Below are 23,486 nucleotides of genomic sequence, written 5' to 3' on the forward strand. Positions count from 1 at the left end.
TGGTCACTATACTAGAGTAAGTGTAAGGGGTGTTTGTTTAAAAAAAGAAAAAGGCCAGGCCAGGTGTGCAGGTCTTGATCGTGTGCATTTTTTTTTAAGTTAAAAAACTGCTCTATTTGTAAAACAGAACAGTTCTGATGATTCTGAACAGTTTACAGTCAGTGCATTCTGGAGCAAAATCTGGTATGTACATGAGGTCCCATAAATTGGCCCATCAAATATTCAATACTTTTCTCACCTCCAAAGGCTGAACTACCCCCAGGGGGAAGCAGGAAGTTGTCACAGCCGATGGAATGCTTTCGGGCAGCTTTTCACTCCCCAGTTCTCTAGTGGTTTTAGCATCTTCCAGTGTTATTGATTTATAATAGATACATACAGTACATATATACAGAGATAGATCGGATTGACAGTGTGTTGAGGGGCTAAGCCCATCGCTGGGCAGAAAGCAGCAACAGCCCCCTGGAAATGACATAATGTTTGCTGTTCAACAATCATCCTGTGAGGGTCAATCGTCTCCTGGTTGGTTGGTCACCAACAGCTCCGAGCCTTCGTTTTCCAACATCTCCGGTTCCCCACTCACCCCTCATATGCCCAATGCCATGGGGGGGGGGGGGGGGGGGGGGGGGGCGGGCGAAACACCCATAAAATGAATAATACTATTTTAAAGGCAATAAAAGTAAAAAGTACATGAGGAATGAACAATATCTCCAGACATAAAATAGACAGTGGAAGACATGGCGATGTCTTCTACGCTCTGGGCTTTCTCTTTCCCTGTCCACAACTCGGGGGGGGGGGGGGAGTGGACAGTTACAGTAGATGTGTGTGTGGGTGATTTGTTGAATGTAGTTGCATAATGCAGCATGTATTAAGACACGGAGCCTCACCCGCCCACACAGTATACCTGATGATCCCACAGCAGAGCTGAGCCCCCCCTGGTGGTAAGACAAAGGAACTGCTGTTAGTAAGGGCAGTGAGTGGAGGGTGCCCCAGCACTCAGGAGGAGGGTTGATTTGAACGTATGGGAGTTCGTCGGTGTCTGTTAACATCATATGGGAGTTCATTGGTGTCTGTTGACACATCGTATGGGAGTTTGTCGGTGTCTGTAGACACATCGTATGGGAGTTCATTGGTGTCTGTTGACACATCGTATGGGAGTTCGTCGGTGTCTGTTAACACATCGTATGGGAGTTCGTCGGTGTCTGTTAACACATCGTGTGGGAGTTCATTGGTGTCTGTTAACACATCGTGTGGGAGTTCATTGGTGTCTGTTGACACATCGTTTGGGAGTTCATTGGTGTCTGTTGACACATCGTATGGGAGTTTGTCGGTGTCTGTTGACACATCATGTGGGAGTTCATCGGTGTCTGTTGACACATCGTGCGGGAGTTTATGTGGGGCCTTCCTACAGTACAGCCTGGGCTCTTTCTTTAGTCTTCTCCTCCTCTTGACGCTTCATGGCCTGGATCACTGCGATCTCCTTGGCCTCTTTCTTCTGGTTCCTAGCTTCAAATAGCAACCTGCATCACACAAAAAGAACAAAGTATAGATAGCCCATAGTTTAGGATGGCACGGCGGCAGCTGGACATGCATACTCGAACGTCAGCTTGACGAGCGCTTCCAGAGGAGATCCCAGTAAAATGAGTCAATTGTGTGATTTCACACTATGATTTCAATGACTAGAAGTTAGCCCAAGGTCCAAGGAGAGAATGTAGTGCGTATACTGTAGAGTCCTTGGTCATAGCTTTCACTCTCACCTGGTTATCTCCCCATCTACATTATATATATATATATATATATATATATATATATATATATATATATATATATATATATATATATATTATACTTGTGCTGTTCATGTCAGCTGCATCCAGTCACATTTTTGGGGAGCTGCACGCCACCTGCGCCGGCAGGCTTGCTGCACATACGGCAAAGGCTTTGACGCGCAACCATGAATTCAGTGTTAGGAACAACTCTATACATTTTGCTGCCCAGTGGAGATACCGTATTCTTCTTCTTACCTGTTTTTGATTATCCTCTGCACAATGGCATCCGTAGTGAGGCAGTTCCCACTGTCGACAGTGTGCAGGATTCCTTTCCTCCTGGGCTCCTGGAGATGAAGAAAAAAAATTGTTAAACCAATTGTCAAAGCATCTCCAACTTTTTAAGGACACTTAGGTAAACCAACCTGTCTGAGAAGCTGCTCGTGTCCTTCTACGACTGCTCTATAGAGAGTGTACTGACATACTGTATTACAGTATCGTACGCCAACTGTTTTCAGCAGCAGACAGGAAAGCTCTCCAGAGAGTCAAAAACACAGCCCAGAAAATAATTGGACTTCCCTGCCCTCACTGGAAGCCTCACTGGCTCTGCAGAGCCAACAGCATACTGAAGGATGCAGCTCACCCCGATCATCACGTCCTCTCTCTGCTCCCATCTGGAAGGCACTACAGGGTCTTAAAGACCTTGCAGGCTCAGAAACATTTTACCCGAGTCATCACTGAACTGAACTCCCCTACCACCACCACCCCAACATCATCATAATACTACACACAGTATTAACAAATGAAATAGTAGTGAGGAAATGTCCAATAATTGAGGAAGTGTGAAATAACATCTGTACATATCTGTATATAATGTGCAATAATATAATAATAATAATAGTATTTAGTATTTTATTTTGATTGCCTTTTTATTACCTTACTTCCAGGTGCATGTGTGTGTGTGTGTGTGTGTGTGTGTGTGTGTGTGTGTGTGTGTGTGTGTGTGTGTGTGCGTGTGTGTGCGTGTGTGTCCACGTGCATGCGAGTGTATGTATGTATGTATGTGCATGAAACGTTTTAGGAGCTGCACGGCAAATTTACTTTAATTACAACTAGAGGGTACTCAGTAGAATGCATGCCTCCGCCACGGCATACCCCCATTGCCACGCCTCCTTTTGGCTATTGGGTGTGGAAAGTTAGAACTTTGCGATCGAACACGGCCCCTTGTTGGCCAGTGGGCGTGGAAAGTTAATCACTTCTAAGTTGGCCCATGACCAACCTTTCTGCCAAGTTTCATGCAAATCCGTTCATCACTTTTTGAGATATCCTGCAGACAACAGACAGACAGAGACAGACAGACAGACAGACATAAGGGTATATCGCTGTCTTTCCATGGCATACAAGATCCACGTGGAAAGTGAATCAGTTCATCCTATTGGCCCATGACCAGCCTTTCTACAAAGTTCTGTGGTGTTACGTGAATCCGTTCGGAAGTGAGGTGCCTTCTTGTGATTGAACACGTCCATTACAGTAACCACTTTTGGCCAGTAGGCATGGAAAGTTAATCATTACTAAGTTGGCCCATGATGGCCAACCTTTCTGCCAAGTTTCATGCAAATCCGTCAGGTAGACAGACGCCTTTCTGTGATTGGACACGCCCCTCGCCACACCCCCTTTTGGCCAGTGGGTGTGGAAAGTTAATTAGTTCTAAGTTGGCTCATGACCTACTTCTCTACAAAGTTTCGTGGTGTCACATGAATCCGTGTGGAAGTTACTGTAAGCGCTTTTTTGTGATTGGCCATGGCCCCTTTTGGCTAGTGGGCATGGAAAGTTAATCAGTTTTATGCTGTTATGTGAATCCGTTTGGAAATTAGACGCCATTTTGCGATCGAACGCGGCCATTGCAGCGCCCCTTGTTGGCCAGTGGGCGTGGAAAGTTAATCACTTCTAAGTTGGCCCATGACCAACCTTTCTGCCAAGTTTCATGCAAATCCGTTCACAACTTTTTGAGATATCCTGCAGACAACAGACAGACAGAGACAGAGAGACAGAGAGACAGACATACAGACAGACATACAGTACATACAGACATACATACATACATACAGACAGACAGACAGACAGACAGACAGACAGACAGACATACAGACAGACAGACAGACAGACAGACAGACAGACAGACAGACAGACAGACATACAGACAGACAGACAGACAGACAAACAGGGGCGAAAACATAAGCTCCAGCCAACTCTGCTGGCTGGGCCAACCGTAGTGGAGGCAATAAAGGTGTTCTACTGTATTTGTATTTATTTACAGTGTACCACTTCTTAAGATTAATTTCTCACCGTGTTCACTCAAAAATAAATGGCGGGTGCAAAAAGGGTTTTGGGATCTTACAGCGTATGGGTCGGATCCATCCTTGTCAGGGTATATCGCTGTCTTTCCATGGCATACAAGATCCACCTGTCAATACAAAGTCGTGCTTAGGTGATTTGATCTTAATTTAATGCTGGATGGTAGAGGAGATTGTCTTAGAGTGTATGGAGGTCATTGCATTGCTTATATTTACCTTGAAATGCTCAAGCAAATCTTTTGTGACTGCAAAGGGTGCACCAATCACCACTTCAGACACATACTGCGGGGGGAAAGCACACACACACATGCACACGCACACGCACACGCACACGCACACGCACACACACACACACACACACACACAAATCAACAAGATGTTTGCTTCTTAAGTCTCTACTTGCAAAAGATAAATGTAGTACTACTGTATCAGAGAAAGATGGAGAACGCACTCGACAAGCCAGGACACTGAGCGTTCTCTCATGGACATTCATGATGGGGTAATTCTTCCCTTTGTAGCGATTCACCTCCTGAAAAATATGGACAAAGTACAAATTTAGGGTGAAATACTGCCACAAGACTCTAGGAGGCAGTAGCTGTCTCACACAGGCAAACAGAGACCAGTAGGACTCACCTGATTAAAGTGCAACCCCACTATAATATATGGCTTTTCTGCGAGTTTATACACTGCTTCCAGGAAGTCCACATGGCCAATGTCTGAGAGGAGACTGGTCAAGGGTCAAGTACAGTTTAGAATGGCTGAGTATTTGGTAGAAACTATTCACAGTATGCAAAATGAGTCTGGCTAAATGGATGTGCTATTAAATATACAGATACAAATATTGCAGATACAAATATTCTGCCAGCTTAGCATAACACTCTTGTATTTGAGCATTCCGATTTCTCAAGCTCCTCAATCCACTTTTTGATGGAATAGTAAGACTGTTTGGAGTCCTATGGATGATGCCTATGAGAGGATACGGAAGAGGTCGAAGGCTCCCGCCACATAGATGATGGTGTCTCCGGGTTGAGGCTCCTGGCCTGAGGCAAACTGGATGATCTTCTGGGAGGTCTGCAGGAACTGAGACACCCCCGTCCATGGACTGTGGCCCTTCTGACCATGCGACCCCCATAATTCAGAAATAGGGGTAGTAAGTACAGAGTGACAGCATAACCGTGAGCAAGTCACAGTCAGTAGTTATCTTTCACACTACAGTATGCTGAGCAGACTGAGGGCAAAATGAACACTTCTGCAGCAGCAGCGCCACTCGGTGGTGTGAGGAGTAACAGACCTTATGGCGCTCACAAAATCAATGGCTAACTCAGAGAGCTGCACGAATCCCCAGAGCATTTATTCAACACTAGCCAAATTCACAGCATCATTCTTCCAGTCTTAAGATAGAGAAATGTGGAAATGGCCCTCTCTCCTTTCAGTGCTATTTAGAAGCACAGCATGTTGACCCTGTGTTAGCTTCCCTGTCCAGGAACAGAGGTGGCATTCATTGTTTACTGGCCAGGCCTGCAACTTGATTATAAAGCGGGCCCACAGTAAAGGCCTTTGTCCGGAGATGGTTGGCATCTGGCCCTAACAGCAACTTTGGCAACTCGAATGACAAAACAGTTAAGGCAGAGAAAGCTAAAGAGCCAAGGACTTGGTCCCAAAGAGACCCCCCGTTTGGTAGCAGGCTGCATCTAGTGGAGACAATTTAACGATTTAACATTGACCCGGTACTGAATAACACCTACCTTTCCAAAGTTGTCTGTGTGCTTCTGATAGTCTGAGCTATCCTAAAGAGAAGAGAGGAGCAAAATCAGGCCTTGAGGTCTTTTATGTTCTCGCATTTTTTTAATCAAGTTTTGGGGGATTTTTCTCCCCAATTGTAATTGGCCAATTTCCCCTGCTGTCCCGGTCGTTGCCCCACCCCCTCGGCCGATCTGGGGAGAGTTGTAGACTAGCACATGCTTCCTCCTCGATACATGTGCAGTCACCGGCCGCTTCTTTTCACCTGACAGTGAGGAGTTTCACTGGCAGGACGTAGCATGCGGGAGGATCACGCTATTCCTTCCAGTTCCCCTCCAGAGGAGGCACTAGTGCGGCGACCAGGACACATACCCTTAATCCGGCTTCCCACCCGCATACACGGCCAATTGTGCCTGTATGGACGTCCGACCAAGCCGGAGGTAACACTGGGGTTCAAACCTGCGACCTTCGTGTTGGTACGCAGCTGCACTACCCGGGTGCCCATTACCTTCTTGCATTGTGAGCAGAGAGGAGAAGGCTGTATACTCACAATGTTGCTGTGGTGCGCTTTGGTCATTAGCAGCATCCTGCCGACCAGGTCTGTGGTTGAAACTCCCTGGGTTCTCTTACACTCCCTGTAACAACATGGCAGACAATTATGTACCAAGTTAGGAGAAACATCCCCCCTGTTAACCCTGTATAGACCACATGATGTACAGTATACCTGATAAGAAGCATCCCTTCCTGATTGTCGAATTCTCATTGGCAGATTTCAAAAGAACATCTCACCTGTATCGCCCCGCCTTCTTCACCTCTTCATATGTGTCCTTTCCATCCACTGTTAGTGTGATATCATCTGAAATGACAGTACATGTTACGCTGTATCCAGAGAGAGAGGGAAAAAAGCTATATCATATTCTGTAATGGCAGATCCAGAATCTCCGATATGATCAATAAAACATGTTCGATGAATATTCATCCATATACAGTATATGCCCAGAGATGAGGCCATGCTGCAGGGACGGGTACCTCCATGTACACAGAAGTCACAGTTGTACTTGTCTAGGGTCTCCAGGGTGGTGACGTAAGGTGCTCCCTCCACGATCTCATCCACCCATTTGATGGCACGCACCATCTTGTACCTTTCTTCCTGAGTGAAGACCGGCGGACCCTTGTGCTTTGCGATCTCACCTTGAGAGCGGAAGAAATGCAAACACAAACAATACAGTTTACGTCCGTTAACAACTTAGAAAAAGCACTGATGATTGACAGTACATGCTGACAGCACATTCTGATAAGCAGTTTTTATCGCGAACTGCTGTAGCATCACCCTTGTCATAGAGATAGTCCGTTATCAGTTGGGCGAAGGGAAAGGTTGTTGCTATCTGCGCTGGCCCCGACTGCAGTGTGAGGAGGCTGCATTGAGTTCAGAGTGATGTCGTTCCTCGTTATCATAAATACTGCGGTAGATTCCCTGCTTATCAACACAAGTGTCGCAGGTTCGAGCACCAGCGTTACCTCCGGCTTGGTCGGGCGTCCATATACAGGCACAATCTGCCGTGTCTGTGGATGGGAAGCTGGATTTAAGGGTATGTGTCCTGGTCGCTGCACTAGCGCTTCCTCGGGTCGGCGGTGGCGCCTGTTCAGAGGGGAGGGGAACTAGGGGGTATAGCGTGATTCACCCACGTGCTACGTCTTGCCGGTGAAACCCCTCGCTGTCAGGTGAAAAGAAGCAACTGGTCACTGCTCATGTATCGGAGGAAGCATGTGCTACTTTACAAGTCTCCCCATATCGGCAGAGGGGGTGGAGCAATGGCCGAGACAGCTTGGCAGGGGAATTGGGCAAAAGTATAATTGGGGAGAGAACAGGGGATTGGGATGGGGGGGTGCTAGAAAAAAAAAAGAAGAAGAAGAAGAAGGGGAAAAAAGAATGCCGTAGGAGAGCAGGTGTGCGTTGAGGCGTGGTACGTGGCCGCTGAGCCCCTGTGCCACTGTCACAACACCCCCCCCCAGCCCCAGACACCCCCCCAGGCTTCCAGCACACAGCTGGTGCCTAGCTGTTGATCATGGGACTGGAGAGAATAAACAGAGCCTGGCAGCCTGGCGTCTCCCCAGAGCCAGGAGCTCCAGGCTGCAGCATGGTTGGTGGTGGCAACACGAGTGTCAGGATTGGAAGAAATCAGGAGACGAAGGATTGGGGAATGGTAGATGATCGATGCTCTTCCGAGGTGAAGGGGAAACGGTTCGATTTTAGATGTGGGGTGTTTCCCCTTAAATTCCCCCTTAAGTAGCTTCAGAGTTGAAAAGAAAATTAATAAATAAAAATCTTCCATACTGTAGTGTATGCCAACGTCACATCCGTACACTTCCCTTCACTGAAGCTACAATGAGTAAAATAATTCTCAAGCCCTGCAACATTACATCAAATGGAGAGAAAAAATCCCAATGTCTTCTGCATCATTTGTTATTTTTAGGGTACCAAACCCTGGGAGCTTGACTAGAATTTAAAATAAAGTTTGAGCTCAGCTGAGAAACATGAATTTGTGTTCATGCCATGGTACTGCATGAGGGACCTTGGGGTAAAAGTGGTTTTAAGAACTAAAGAGAGGGAGAACACGGTAGCAGCAAAAGATCCTGACAAGATTAGACAGATTTCAGAGTCTGTGACGGCGGTCTGAATTTCAAGTTGAGTCTGTTGCAGGATAGAAGAGACGAGACGGTGTTTATGCTATGGCAGCCAGCTAGACTCTTGTGGTTCAGGGAGTGATAACCCTTGTCTGGTTCAGGGAGTGATACCCCTCGTCTGGGCCTTACTGTCTGTGTGTACTCCAACGATGAGGTAATCTCCCATGGCCTTGGCCTGTCGCAGCTGGTTGGAGTGGCCATAGTGGACCATGTCATAGCTGAAAGAGAAAAGAGGAAAGAGCCAGTAAACCAAAGATGCAACTTAATTCTGCCCCTTTTTCTTATAGACAACCATCTAGAAAGATACAGAGATGACAGTAAAGGCTACAGTAGCTCATTCACTTTCTGAAAGGGTCAGACTAGTGTGAGAGAGAGTGGCGTCAGCGGAGGACCAAAATGCGAGACTCATTAGCCAATGAACAGCCAGGAATGGGTCTCGCGCTACTTTTGCATGCTAAAATAAAGCTGATAATGTACAATTTGATTCAAGGGGTGAAAAATCCTTTCAGGGTACAACACAAACTGTCTATGTTGCTGCTTAATCCAGGACCTTACATCCTGGAACCCTTGAGAGTAAAAAACTGGTCCATTGGAGTGAATGGAGATGTCGGGACTCTTCTATCTACACGGCTCTGGGTCAGACTAGGGCCGGAGGGGAAGTGACCTTGACTCCTTACTCCTGAGGAGAGAACTTTTCTGGATCTACACACTGGACACCCTCACCCCTAGAGGTCTAAATGAGGATTTTAGCATGAAACCTCTCTGTGCTTTGGTCCTATTGAGCCACAACTGTATGGTCCTATCCATTCTATTACATTCTGTTCTATGCTGCTGTTAGTTTGGGTTCAAATTGTGGTCCTATTATATATCCTGTGCTGCTCACTAATATGCTCCTTGTTTCTCTAGTTAGAGCTTAGCTTATATGACTCCTAGTTTTTAATTTTTATGGTCATCCATTCTTAAATATAGAGGCACCTGTTTAGACCTAGCCATTTTTAAGTATGACGGCCACTCTGCCTGATGTTGTTTTCTTATGTGCTCTGGGGGTCTGATCTATATTTGTTGTATTATAGCTGTATATATGATGTTTGTGCTAACATGTCTTATGTTTTCTGTTTCACTGTAGTTTTGCATCTGTGGGTTTTATGTATTTTCTCTGGGATCATGTGACGTATGTATCACATGACCTGTTCACAGATGTATTTAAACATGGCGTCTTTGTGTGGTACTTTATGTCTGAGGAAGAGCAGTCACTCGAAACGTCACGTTTGTGGATGGCCAAATAAAAATTGATAACGGGAGCTACAGTGTGCGGACCTTCTTTTTTCTTTCAGACCAGGGCTGGGCAATATATTGATATTATATCGATATTGTGATATGAGACTAGATATCATATTAGATTTTGGATATCGTAACATCGTGATATGGCATAAATGTTGTCTTTTCCTGGTTTTAAAGGCTACATTACAGTAAAGTGATGTAACTTACCAGCCTATTATTTGCCTTTACCCACTTAGTCATTATATCCACATGATGATTATTTATCAAAAATCTGCAGAAATATTTTGTGAAAGCACAAGTCAGGGAAGGAAACCCTGTCTTTGCATTTTATTAGGATCACAGTCTTGTTTGAATAAAAGTGCTTGTGACATCTCACATGTGGCTTTGACTTACAACTGAACATTTAGCCTACTTCATAACTTCATAGAAAATACTGATATATTGTGTATCGCCATTCAGCCTAAAAATTCAGAGATATGATTTTTGGTTCATATCACCCAGCCCTAGGTCAGACTATCCTTACATAGTCACAAATACAATCCACATAATAAGTTAGCTATTCACACATTGATACATTTTGATCAAAACCTCAACATAACAAAGTCAATGACACAGTGTGTTACCTCTGTCACCCAGACTAGCACACCATACGCACATAATTAGATTAGCACAGATTGGAGATAGTAGTAACATGATAATCTAGCCTAGTGATAGTGACAGATGGACATTAGCCTTCCATCACTATTACTGCTGACAACACCCGGCCTAAGTCTGATCTTTTTTTTAAATTTCTGGTCCACTTTCTAAGTCATATGTATGATATCTAAAGTAAATGTACTGTAAGATATCAGAATAGGTTTAGATTGTTTAAAGTACCTGCAGTTGTTACTAAAAACAAGTTAGGTAGACTTTATTCGATTTGATTATAGAGTTGCTGCACAAATGAATCCTGGGTAGTTGGGTAACAGCACCAGTAACACTTCTTCTTTGTGTTCTAATTAACTGATGCAATTACAATAATTACAAGACAACGATGCAAGGCGTCGGCGAAAACGAAAAACATTTTGTATCCCATTTAGCATATTACATCGCCCATCAGCATTGACAGGAGTAAGGTGTGGAATAACACTATGAATATAGCATCCTCAACAAATCAATGAGGAAACTGATGGGTGTAGCCAGAACTATGGACATAATGTGAGTGAAAATTATTGATTGATTGATTGATCGATTGATTGTTGATCATTATTGTCTGTGTTCAGTGTTGGTGAGTGGCCTTCCCCATCGGCGATATGCTGTGGTTCCAAAACACCATTAAAAAACATCATTGGGATGAATCATCTCTGCTTGGTGAGCTTCAAAGGCCTTCAGGCATGTGAGGGAGATAACGTCAAGGTCTGCTTGACCAGAGTGAGAGTTGAGTCCTCCTGGTGAGGTGATGGAACTTTACAGCAGACTCCGGAGGGTGGGGGCCAGCCACTGCTCATTATAAGATATAGATATGAGTTAGCTTTTGGGGCACTTCTTCAAAAACTTCCAATCGAGTGTGACTCTCTGTATACAGACAGACCATTACTTGGAAATAAATCCTCCTTTGTTCATTTCAACGAGCGACTGATTAATTGTTTCAAACAACAAGCATTTTTTGCCATTACAATGGCCACAACAGTAACATAACTATGTACATGGCCACAACAGTAACAGAACTATGTACATGGTCCATAACAGTAACATAACTATGTACATGGTCCACAACAGTAACATAACTATGTACATGGTCCACAACAGTAACATAACTATGTACATGGTCCACAACAGTAACAGAACTATGTACATGGTCCACAACAGTAACATAACTATGTACATGGTCCACAACAGTAACATAACTATGTACATGGTCCACAACAGTAACAGAACTATGTACATGGTCCACAACAGTAACAGAACTATGTACATGGTCCACAACAGTAACAGAACTATGTACATGGTCCACAACAGTAACAGAACTTTGTACATGGTCCACAACAGTAACAGAACTATGTACATGGCCACAACAGTAACAGAACTACATGACCACAACAGTAACTGAACTACATGGCCACAACAGTAACAGAACTACATGACCACAACAGTAACAGAACTATGTACATGGTCCACAACAGTAACAGAACTTTGTACATGGCCACAACAGTAACAGAACTTTGTACATGGCCACAACCAGGGGCGGACTGGGATCATAATTCAGGCCGGGCATTAGATACCAAGCAGGCCAGGCCGATACGGGCCGACGCGCGTGCCGGCGTCCGAAGGGCGCCGGCGGAAAATTTGGGGCGTTTGAAGCTCAATTTGGGCCGTTTGAAGCCCAATTTGGGCCGTTTGAAGCCAGATTTGGGTCATTTAAAGCCAGATTTGGGCTGTTTGAAGCCCGATTTGGGCCGTTTGAAGCCCAATTTGGGCCGTTTGAAGCCCAATTTGGGCCAAGTCCAATTTTACAATGAGATGCACCCACTTTAAACCTGAATAAAGTAATAAAACCACTAGTAAACCAGTAGGCGGCGCCTGGCCTGCTGTTCAGTGAGTGGCCTGGCCTGGCTTGCAAAAAAAAAAAAAAAAAAAAAAAAAATTTTTTTTTTTTGGCCAGGCCACCGGGCATTTGCCCGACGTGCCCGATTATGCAGTCCGCCACTGGCCACAACAGTAACAGAACTTTGTACATGACCACAACAGTAACAGAACTATGTACATGACCACAACAGTAACATAACTATGTACATGGTCCACAACAGTAACAGAACTATGTACATGGTCCACAACAGTAACAGAACTATGTACATGGTCCACAACAGTAACAGAACTATGTACATGGCCACAACAGTAACACAACTATGTACATGGTCCACAACAGTAACAGAACTATGTACATGGTCCACAACAGTAACAGAACTATGTACATGGCCACAACAGTAACACAACTATGTACATGGTCCACAACAGTAACAGAACTATGTACATGGCCACAACAGTAACAGAACTATGTACATGGTCCACAACAGTAACAGAACTATGTACATGGTCCACAACAGTAACAGAACTATGTACATGGCCACAACAGTAACACAACTATGTACATGGCCACAACAGTAACAGAACTATGTACATGGTCCACAACAGTAACTGAACTACATGACCACAACAGTAACAGAACTTTGTACATGGCCACAACAGTAACAGAACTTTGTACATGGCCACAACAGTAACAGACCTATGTACATGGCCACAACAGTAACAGAACTATGTACATGGCCACAACAGTAACAGAACTATGTACATGGACACAACAGTAACAGAACTATGTACATGTACATGGTCCACAACAGTAACAGAACTATGTACATGGTACATGGCCACAACAGTAACAGAACTTTGTACATGGCCACAACAGTAACAGAACTACATGACCACAACAGTAACAGAACTATGTACATGGTCCACAACAGTAACATAACTTTGTACATGGCCACAACAGTAACAGAACTTTGTACATGGCCACAACAGTAACAGAACTATGTACATGGCCACAACAGTAACAGAACTATGTACATGGCCACAACAGTAACAGAACTATGTACATGACCACAACAGTAACAGAACTATGTACATGGCCACAACAGTAACAGAACTATGTACATGACCACAACAGTAACAGAACTATGTACATGGTCACAACAGTAACAGAACTATGTACATGGCCACAACAGTAACAGAACGTTGTACATGACCACAACAGTAACATAACTATGTACTGTACATGGCCGCAACAGTAACAGAACTATGTACATGGAGACAACAGTAACAGAATCCCATGTTGCTGTTGGCCGGCCCCATGCTAATTCTAATGGAAACCTCCTCTGCGCCTGGCTATGGTGTCACTATTACACGGACTGTGTGCGGGTTGGATTGCCCATGAGTGAACTGGAATTCCCGCTAGCACTGTAGCCCTTAAATACACAAGAGGACCTACTATCACCCTGTAGGGCTTGTCTATGTGAGTGCAAATCATCCATACGCACCACGTTAAACAAACGCAGTAGGGTGAAGGACAAAAGCAGGCTTCTGGTTGAGGCAACACTAGAGACCCTGCTATTTGTTTTGCGTGTCCTGTGCTCTTAATTGCAGTTGAAATGGGATCCGCGTGTGCAGGCGCTGGAGAGACACTGCAGGGCCAGAGGCACTCAGGGCAACGGGGGCATTTGGAGGTGAATGAGTAGGGAGGAAAAGTCTAAGACTCCCATAGGGTTACATAAGACCAGCAGGCAACCCTCTGGATGTTTGTCTCCAAATGTGTAACCCAGGAACACTAGCTCGGTGCCCGCCGGGTGGCCGTATTCCTGTTGTATTTTTTAGCAGGGATGGGATCATGAGGGCATCACAAGTGGGATGATGAAATATTAACCAGTGTGGCCTGTTAGCAGACACCCAAACAGCACCTGAGCTTCTCAAGGCCAGCCCCTGAGCGGCCACTGACGGGATGGGAAGCCACAGAGGACAATGGAAGAAGTGTAGAAAATAACAGTAACTTTATTGCTGCATGACTCTTTTTAGAGACAGCGGGGAGATCAAGAATCATAATTTTGGCAAATAATTTGGGCTTGAATTTAATAGTAAATAGAAAAAAGGAGCTTCTTGATGCTTATAGAAGGATTTAATAAAGAAGTAATGTACAGGTATACTTATTCAGTTAATACAAAGTACATCTTCGAGATAGGACAAGGGCACAAGGGACGCAACGCGTTTCAACCTCTGGTCTTCGACAGGCTGTAGGCGGAAAAAGCTGGTTGCCGCACCTGTATAAAAGCAATACGTGGCACAAGGTGAGCTGACGTGGCACACGGAAATGATACTGTGACGTGTGAGCCACGTCAAACAAATGTATAGGATAGAGAGGAATACACACCTAGAAATAGCACACTGGGTTCTATATACAGAAGTAGGATATAAGTAATGTCACAATGGTATGCAATATAGGCTATAAATAATAGTGCGACTAATGCACTGAAGTGGAGACATCAAGCGGATACACAGCACATCACAAAGCAATCTACAGTTAGAACAAGTGAAGCATGTTAACGGAGGAAGCAGATATAGGTGTTAGACTATAGGAAACATGATAAATCAAATTCTTCATTGAGGCCGTGGGGAGTGGTTGTGTGGAGCGCATGAATCCAGCGTGTCTCGCGCTGGAGGAGCGCTCTATCCAAATCCCCGCCTCTCGGGTGCTGCTTGACAAGGTCAATAGCCCAGAAGCGGAGATCACTGTCAATATGTGATTTGCTCAAAAAATGTTTGACTAGTGGGGCTTTGGGGTCACCACGGCGAATGGCACTTTTGTGCTCAGTGATTCGTGTGCGTAGAGGGCGGGTAGCCTTCCCGATGTATAGGAAGGGGCACGGGCAATACTACCCCCTGCGATGCGCAGGTGGTGAGGTGTTTCAGTTTGTAAGTCTGATTGTCCGGGGTGGTGAACGTTTTGAGTCTGAGTGACTGTGCGCAACATGAGCAGTGTGCGCAAGGGAAGTGTCCAACGGGGGGAGGCAGGGAGTCAATGGTGCGTTGCGTGATGCTGGGAGTGTGGAAGGTCTTAACCAGCTTGTCTCTGATGTTAGGGTTGCGCGTAAAGGCAATCCTGGGGGGTAGTGTGAAGGTGTTGTGGACCTGAAGGATGTTCCAGTGTTTCAGGAGACAGCGTCTGATTTTATTGGCCAGGGGGGGAGTATTGGAGGGTCGCAGTGATCCTGGGAGGGGAAGTGTCCGTTTTTCTGGGCTCCAGTAGTATGTCTCTGTGGGCATGAAGTGCGCGCTTAAAGGCGTGGGAGACAGGGCGGCGACCGTAGCCCCTCTCCAGGAACCTCAGACGCATGTCGGAGGACTTGGATATGTAGACCCGCTTGTCGGTACACAGCCTGCGTAGGCGCATAAATTGTCCGGCTGGTACAGTAGGTTGTTTTTGAGGGGGGAGGGGTGGTAACTGGAGGTGTGTAAGAGGGTGTTCCTGTCTGTGGGTTTCCTGTAGATAGTGGAGTTTAATTTATTGTTGTGTTTGTAGACAGAAACGTCCAAAAAATGGATACAGTCCGGGGAATGCTCGGTGGTGAATTGGAGATGTATATTCCAAGTGTTAAGGAGGCGATGGAACTCGAGGAGAGAGGCTGCTGTGCCGTGCCAAATGAGGAAAATGTCGTCTATACATCTGAGCCATAGACTGATGTGGGCAATAAATGGATTGACTGTGGGGTTATATACAAAATCCTTCTCAAAGGTGCCCACATAGAGATTGGCCACAGAGGGGGCTGCGGCGCACCCCATTGCCACTCCGGAAGTCTGTAGAAAGTATTCACCACCAAACATGAAGTAGTTATTTTGGAGGCTTATTTCAGCCAGTTTGGTGGTGAAATCATTAGGGGGGAGCTCAGTAGTTCTGATGGATATGTATGTCTGATTGTGTCAATGGCCGCCTGTTGTGGGATGTTCGTATATAGAGATTCTATGTCCATGGTGGCTAAGATGACGTCAGACAGGTCTAGGTTGAGTTGGTCAAGTTTGAGTAAGAAATCAGAGGAGTCACGGACGTAGGCTGGTAGTGTATGGACGAATGGTTGGATGTGGTGATCAGTAGGTGACAGATGTCCCGGCACACACAGTTTAAGAAAAAAATATCTTATTTATTGTGGGCAAACAAGGTGATGAACGTTTCGCCAGCACTTTTTATATATCTTTATGGGAGTCGTGCTTGCTAACTGTTTTTCCTGGATGTGGTGATCAACATATTGTGATAGAGGTTCAAGAAGGGACTCATTGCCAGAAAGAATGGGACGTCCAGGACATGGTGTTTTATTTTTGTGGATTTTAGGCAGTAGGTAGAGTATTGGGGTCCTGTGGTGTTTGCGGAGTAAGAATCTGTGGTCACGTTTAGTGATGTGGCCAGATTGGAGTGACAATAGAGTCGTCATGTTGTAGTTCATTCAGAGCTGTTCGTTCCCTGTGGGTGATTATGCCTGAAGAAAAGTCTGAGTCTCAATTTGCGGATGAACTTAATATGTAGGTCAATCCTAGTGTTGAAAGACTGGTATCTAGCAGTGGGGACAAAAGACAAGCCTTTGGACAGAACATCAATGTGAGTTTGTGGGAGTGACTTACTAGAGAGATTTACGACTGGGCTTGAATTTAATAAAATGCAAATACGGTAAATACTGCTTCAATAAGGTAAATAGAAGATTATTTGGAGGGACAGTCACAGTGTAAAGCTATGTTAGAGATTGATGACTGTGTTTTTAATCATTATGATATGGTTCATTCTCAGGTCTCAGATTAGCCCAGCAAGTCAATAAAAGATGCTTCCCTGACTGAGGCGTTAAATGCGTGTTAAACTTTACGGGCTTGTCTTTACGGCGCACTACCTCAGCAGATGCACCGAGTGGAAGTGGACTTTCCACTTCCACGCTTCCTTGATGATGTGTGTTACAGGCGACCTTTACCCCCGATCAGATCACCTTCTCCTGTCAGGGCAACCAATAAGATCAGATCCCCTCCTGTCAGGGCAACCAATAAGAACAGACTGCCTCCTGGTGCAGAAAGGGGAAGATGGGGGTAGCCTAGTAAAAACCATCCTGATGATGTGATGATCTCACATTCTGTTTCGCTCCACTTATCAGTCTGGACTTCCTGCCCCTCACAGTGATTTCAGTGGGCGGGAGCACTTGCCTTAACAGACAAACTCCTTCAGCCAATCAGCGTCGCCAAATCAAATCCAAGAACGGCGAAAACGTCTTGTCCGCGGAGAAACTCAGCTGGTGCATACTCTTGTTCTTGTTTAATTGTTGTTATTGAGTCTGTTTCTGCAGGAACTGCACTTACGGCTGCGTTTACTCTACTGACGTTAACGTTACCGCTCGTTGCTTCGGGAGACGCCGTGCCCGTTTTGCCGGTTGCATTGTCAACTACGCCGCAGGTCCCCCCCGATCGGCCCGGTTCCATTCTAATCTCAGTGTCAAAGATGTGCAAAACAGATTGAGCCATTAAACGCTCCGTGTTCTTTCCTTGGAATCTCCCCAGCATTGCCCTCTGTCATCTTAACTGCTGACGGCGCTGGATGCCAATAAGACCAGGGCGACGTCCAGTAGGGCTTCAGGACACAATGTGTTCAGTGATGAGCGGCGGCGGGACACAAGCAGAGGCGGCCGTGGCAGGTGTGGGCCGGAGGGGTTAGAGGGGTTAATGAGATGAGCTCTGTTGACATTGGCTCTCTTTACGAGCTCACCCCACCGGTTAATATTCTGGCATCCCAAATATTCTGAAAACATTCCATCAAACCACGGACGGGCGGCCGCACCTAAATGGCTGGAATTCTACCAGAAAGCCACTGTAATCCTGGTCTTCATACACAGAAATTCAAAGCATTTTGCCTCCATGCCCTGAATACAGACTATGCACAGGAAGGTTAGACTTCCTGCCCATAGCAATTATTAACTTTGATGTGTGAACGTTTCTCAAGTCCATGCAAAGTGACATTTTAGACAACGACGACAAGCTTATTGGTCTTCCGTGGTGATTTGCTGAGCAGGTCTTGTGCTCCTCAAGTCGACGCCCACTTCACTCTGACAGGCTCTCCAAGTGCCACAGGTGTGTCTAAGACGTTGGCGAACTTGACATTAACATTGAGATTTTTCTGAAATCTTTAACTCCACCGAGACTAGTAAATCATCATTGGTGTTAACATGCTTTTAACAGAACACTGGAACACTTGCCTGTCATAAGGTGAATGGCCTGCAATTAAGTGTTGGCCAACATGCCCCCCCCCCCCAAAAAAAAAAAATTTGTATTTGTATTTGTATTTATTGATTTATTTGAGGGACAGTGCACATTAATTAACATGACTGTAAACATGCCAGTGTTAGCCAAACGGCTAATTTTCAACTGATGTTCCTTGGCCAGAACTTAAGATAGCCATTAAAAGCAAGCAAGCATTAAAATAATAATAATATAATAAAAAATAAAATAATAATAATAATAATAATAATAATAATAATCACAATAATAATCATCATCATCATCATCGTAATCATCATCTTCAGAAAAGCAGAAACTAAGCAAAACGTGTTTTTAGCTTGATGTCAGTGCATTTTTTACATTGTTAAAGGGTCTCACAAGTTACAGCAGTCAGAGAATTTTCTCCTTCCTTCAGCTGAAGTCAAAACAAGAAAATCAACAAACATTTGAGTTATGAGGTAGGCTATTGACATGACAACAGCAATAAACGGTACTTAGCATTTGCCTCCAACTTTTCTGTGCTTCTAAAACGATTCCCTATATTTAAAAGTAATGCCTGTTTTATTTTTTCTCGTTTTGCAAACACCTTTACTGCAGGGATTCATATGATCCAAAAGGTCTATTGCAATAAAGGTAAGAGCACTCCAGACCCCCTCTGGATGTGAAATATCAAGCTGCAGGAGAAGAGCCAAACAAACAAATCTTCTTTTGCACAGCCTTGTTATGTTGTGGTGGTTGTTTTTTGTCCAGACACATTCGTTTTCCTTTGTTTATGAATTTTTTTCATATTTCTCTCCCACTTTCTGTCCAATTGTACTTGGCCCCTGCTGTCCCGGTTGTTGTTCCACCCTCTCTGCCGATCTGGGGAGAGTTGTAGACTAGCACATGCTTCCTCTGACACATGTGCAGTCGCCAGTCGCTTCTTTTCACCTGAAAGCAAGGAGTTTCGCCGGGCAGGACGTAGCGCATGGGAGATTCACAATATTCCCCCCAGTTCCCCTCCCCCCGAACAGGTGCCCCGACCGATCAGAGGAGGCGTTAATGCAGCGACCAAGACTCAGTCATACCCCACCGGCTTCCCACCCGCAGACACAGCCAATTTTGTAGGAACGTCTGACCAAGCCGGAAGTACCGCTACCAGGAAGCTAGACACATTCTCTTCTCAAGTCCTCTGAGACATGCTTGTGAATTAGGGCTATACAAATAAACTTGACTTGACTTGACTTGCTTGTGAATTAGGGCTATACAGATAAACTTGACTTGGCTTGACATGAGCAGCACAACTGTTAATTTTCCATGAGTTGCTTGCCCCTCCCCAGTCCTGTTTGGTCACATGACAATCCATCAGCTGTTTTGCATTGAAGAGCGAGGCCAACGTGTGCACCTTGCACAAATGAAATATGAGTTTGTGTCAGGCAGATTCATCACAATGAAAGCAGAGACCTTTCGGGTGACGTGTAACTAACTATAGCGTGATGAAAGTAGTCAGAAGGTCCATTTGAGCATGGTCATTACTGTACTGTTACATGGTAGATCAAATACATTCCAGTGAATAGTAATGATCTGTCATAATAGAGAACTACTTCACATCTTGGTGGTAGCTAGCTAGCTATAGATCACTGGGCTGCATGTATCCCGAGGTGTGGCATTTAAAATCTGGCTATGCAGTTATGAGTTTCATAATATTTTGCATCCTGGCTGGTCTGTTTGTGTGTAATTGTGCATGGGGGAAACATCCTCTTCAATGTGAAGTTTGAACATGCCACAACAGAAGGAACAGTAGACTAGAGTAGCATTCACAAAGTAGGAGTGTGTGTCGGTCGGTGCATGTCACATTTCAGTAATACTGAAAGAAGCTCCTTGTCTTTAGAGAGACTAGTGTTATCCTCATTTTGCCTCAACAATAAAGTTCGGACGATCATAATAATATTAATGTATGTTACATAAACATGCTTCCACTGAATAAGACTTGTTTCATTCTGCTTCAGGGGGATGAGTACACTTTTTGCACATCATACCTATACTTGTCACCATCTTACTTAACATCATAGAAGCTTTATCACTTTCCTCTTTGCTTCTCAGGTGTAGTCTTATGGATAGACTGAGATTTTCCATATAGATATCCATTTGATATTTCCTTTTGAGCTGATGTTTCATTTGACAGGGACAACTGGCATTTTAAAAGCTTTTCTAAGACCACTTCAGCACATGAGGAATGCTTAATTTTTGTCGTATTTTTAATTCATTAAATGAAAATAAAGATATATTGAAAAACATTGACAAATCACCAACTATAAGAAACCGTATGTGAAATTTGGTGGGCGGGGGGTGTCGGCCAGCAAAGATAAACGTGTATTAACAATGATTATGTAAGAACTTTTTATAATCTTTGTTGAACTTGTGAAGCTACGGTACGATTGTCAACGGAGCTGAATATCCAAACTGACATCTACAGTAGGACCAAACTAATTTTATTTCATTTGTAGCCTGTGGCGCCTAACTGTAGTTAAGCTTTGCGTAATGTGCAGTGTGAGTGTAGAGGATCATTATTAGAGAGTAACTGTATGGAGGGTCTGGTCATAGTAAGCTGAGCTCCTTGTGCATAAAGGGATCAGTGTGTCATCATGGACTTAGCCACAGGAAAGATCAACTTAAATCTCTCGTCGTCACATTATGTCAAGGTGAGTCACCAGGGAATAGGAATGCTGTCCTTATGGAGGTTAGTAATGCTTAGTTACACTTTTTGTAGTCCATGCATATCCTCAATGTCTTCTCAATTAAAGCCTATATCAGTAATAGCTATGACCACTGGCCTGTGTGTATCTGACTGTGTGTGTGTGTGTGTGTGTGTGTGTGTGTGTGTGTGTGTGTGTGTGTGTGTGTGTGTGTGTGTGTGTGTGTGTGTGTGTGTGTGTGTGTGTGTGTGTGTGTGTGTGTGTGACTATCAGACATGTGAGCATATAACCTACCATGATAAAATAATCTAATCTAAGCAAAGCAATGGGATATACATGATATAGACAGTGTATGATAGCTGCATCTCACTCAGCTCAGCCCAGGACCTGGAGTAGGCCTGCCTGCCTGCCTGCCCCGGCCATAGGGGGCAGGTGACAGCCTGACAGGTTGACATAATTCAAACGTGCTCGGTGCAACACTGGTAACGTTGCAGCATCTCCATCGCACAGATCGACCACTCAATTCCGTTTTTAGAGAAACTCACCAGCCATCGCACCACACCCGGATGCTTCGCCTCCTCTTCTCCGGACTGCAGGCTGCAGCGCCGGGGGTCGTGCCTGCGTCTTTCCCGGTGGCCGGTGTGTTGTTCACTTGGTGGTGGTGGTGTCCGTTCTTGATCATTTTCTGCACTGGTGGAATACTGGCCTACTGCTCGGGACAACAAGGAAACCCGAATGCCTCGGAATGAGATGTTGAACCACGGGCTGTGTCAGTTGCGTGTCCCCCCCCCCCTTGCCTTGCGTGCAGGATAGCCGGTGTCTGCGTCTCCCAGCAGCGTCACACACGGCGTTCAATCGCGGCGCGTCAAGTCAGACAGAGAAAGTCCAAAAAAACGAGCAGAAGGAAGGCGCTGTTCGCATAAAACCGTGCAACGCATGCTCGCCAACGAGATTTTTTATTTTGAAAGTAATGATCGGAAATGGTGTGTATTCTGTCTCACTTGACAGCGGGGTGAATCGTGTGATGATGACCGCTAGTTCTGTGCCGACATGTTGTTACATAACAGCAGCGTTTTCCACTGTCATGTGACAATTATGTGAATACACAGAAATACTAGGCTACTTGCCATAGCAGTCTGTGTGAATACATGCCAGTTGATGATCATCCAAGGCCTGTCTTTAACCCGGACCTCGCTTTACTGCACTCATTATGTGTCCCCACTCTGCAAAATGAAATGTCATTTCAGAATACTAAAACATGCTTCAAAAACATACAAAGAATAGCTGTATTTTGCATTCATTTATGCACGTAGAAGGCATTCATTTGAAATACCTTATAACATTTCTTCCTATGCACCTCTGACAACAGAATACAGTATTCTATTTTGTCAACTCACATGTACAATTTTCATATATTTTGCCAAACTTTTGTATAATTTTAAACATATTCTGAAGTATTATGTGTAATATATTTTTCCTTATGGGTCCTGTGGCTGTGGTGGGTATTCTGGGGAACTTTTAATTTGTAAGATATGCAAATATGCAGTACAGTCTATGATTTGACTCTACCCTGTAGGCCTCCTAGAATAAGACTGCAGAAGGCCTGGCCAACATCATTCTGCTATTATGTAAAATAGATTATCAGGCCACTACATGGCCTTCAAATCTAGCTTGGTGGTGGGCCTCCAGGACGGGGTACCGGTGACTGTATAGGTGTACCCCCTCAAGGACCTCTGGACCCCCTCAAGGACATCTGGAACCCCTTCACCGACTGTTGGGGCCCCTTTAAGGACCTCTGGAACCCCTCAATGACCCCGTAGCCCCTTCAAGGACCCATGGAACCCCTTCAAGGTCCTCTGGAACCCCTTCAAGGATCCCCGGAGCCCCTTCAGGGTCCTCTGGAACCCCTTCAAGGACCTCTGGAACCCCTTCAAGGATCCCCGGAGCCCCTTCAAGGTCCTCTGGAACCCCTTCAAGGTCCTCTGGAACCCCTTCAAGGATCCCCGGAGCCCCTTCAATGACCTATGGAACCCCTTCAAGGACCTCTAAGGTAAAGTAAAGGCAAAGTCCCACTGATTGTCACACAAGTGTGAAATTTGATCTCCGCATTTGACCCATCCCCTGGGGGAGCGGTGAGCGGCAGCATGCGCCGCGCTCGGGAATCA

At 45.1% G+C, this 23,486-nt stretch overlaps 1 protein-coding gene across 4 annotated transcripts; it reads right to left on the minus strand.

Moving 5' to 3' along the window:
- Positions 1-1,402: 1,402 nt before the first annotated feature.
- Positions 1,403-22,019, minus strand: LOC310787291 (ethanolamine-phosphate cytidylyltransferase-like; the record flags this gene model as incomplete). 4 transcript variants are annotated; one of them, XM_083648671.1, is made up of 13 exons in its annotated part: positions 21,867-22,019; positions 8,672-8,760; positions 6,887-7,048; positions 6,647-6,713; positions 6,408-6,492; positions 5,863-5,904; positions 5,098-5,230; positions 4,751-4,833; positions 4,569-4,646; positions 4,334-4,399; positions 4,162-4,227; positions 2,022-2,110; positions 1,403-1,517 (listed from the first exon to the last, which is right to left on the minus strand). In XM_083648671.1, the coding sequence occupies exons 1-13, from the start codon at positions 22,001-22,003 to the stop codon at positions 1,403-1,405; spliced, it is 1,212 nt and encodes a 403-aa protein (XP_083504797.1). In that variant the 5' UTR covers positions 22,004-22,019. The 4 variants fall into 4 exon arrangements, with proteins under 4 accessions (XP_083504797.1, XP_083504798.1, XP_083504799.1 ...); XM_083648672.1 differs by having other exon boundaries at positions 5,098-5,245; XM_083648673.1 differs by having other exon boundaries at positions 5,857-5,904.
- Between the last annotated feature and the right edge of the window lie 1,467 nt (positions 22,020-23,486).

This window comes from Poromitra crassiceps (assembly GCF_964638095.1).
Source record: "Poromitra crassiceps genome assembly, chromosome: 13".
NCBI lineage: Eukaryota > Metazoa > Chordata > Actinopteri > Beryciformes > Melamphaidae > Poromitra > Poromitra crassiceps.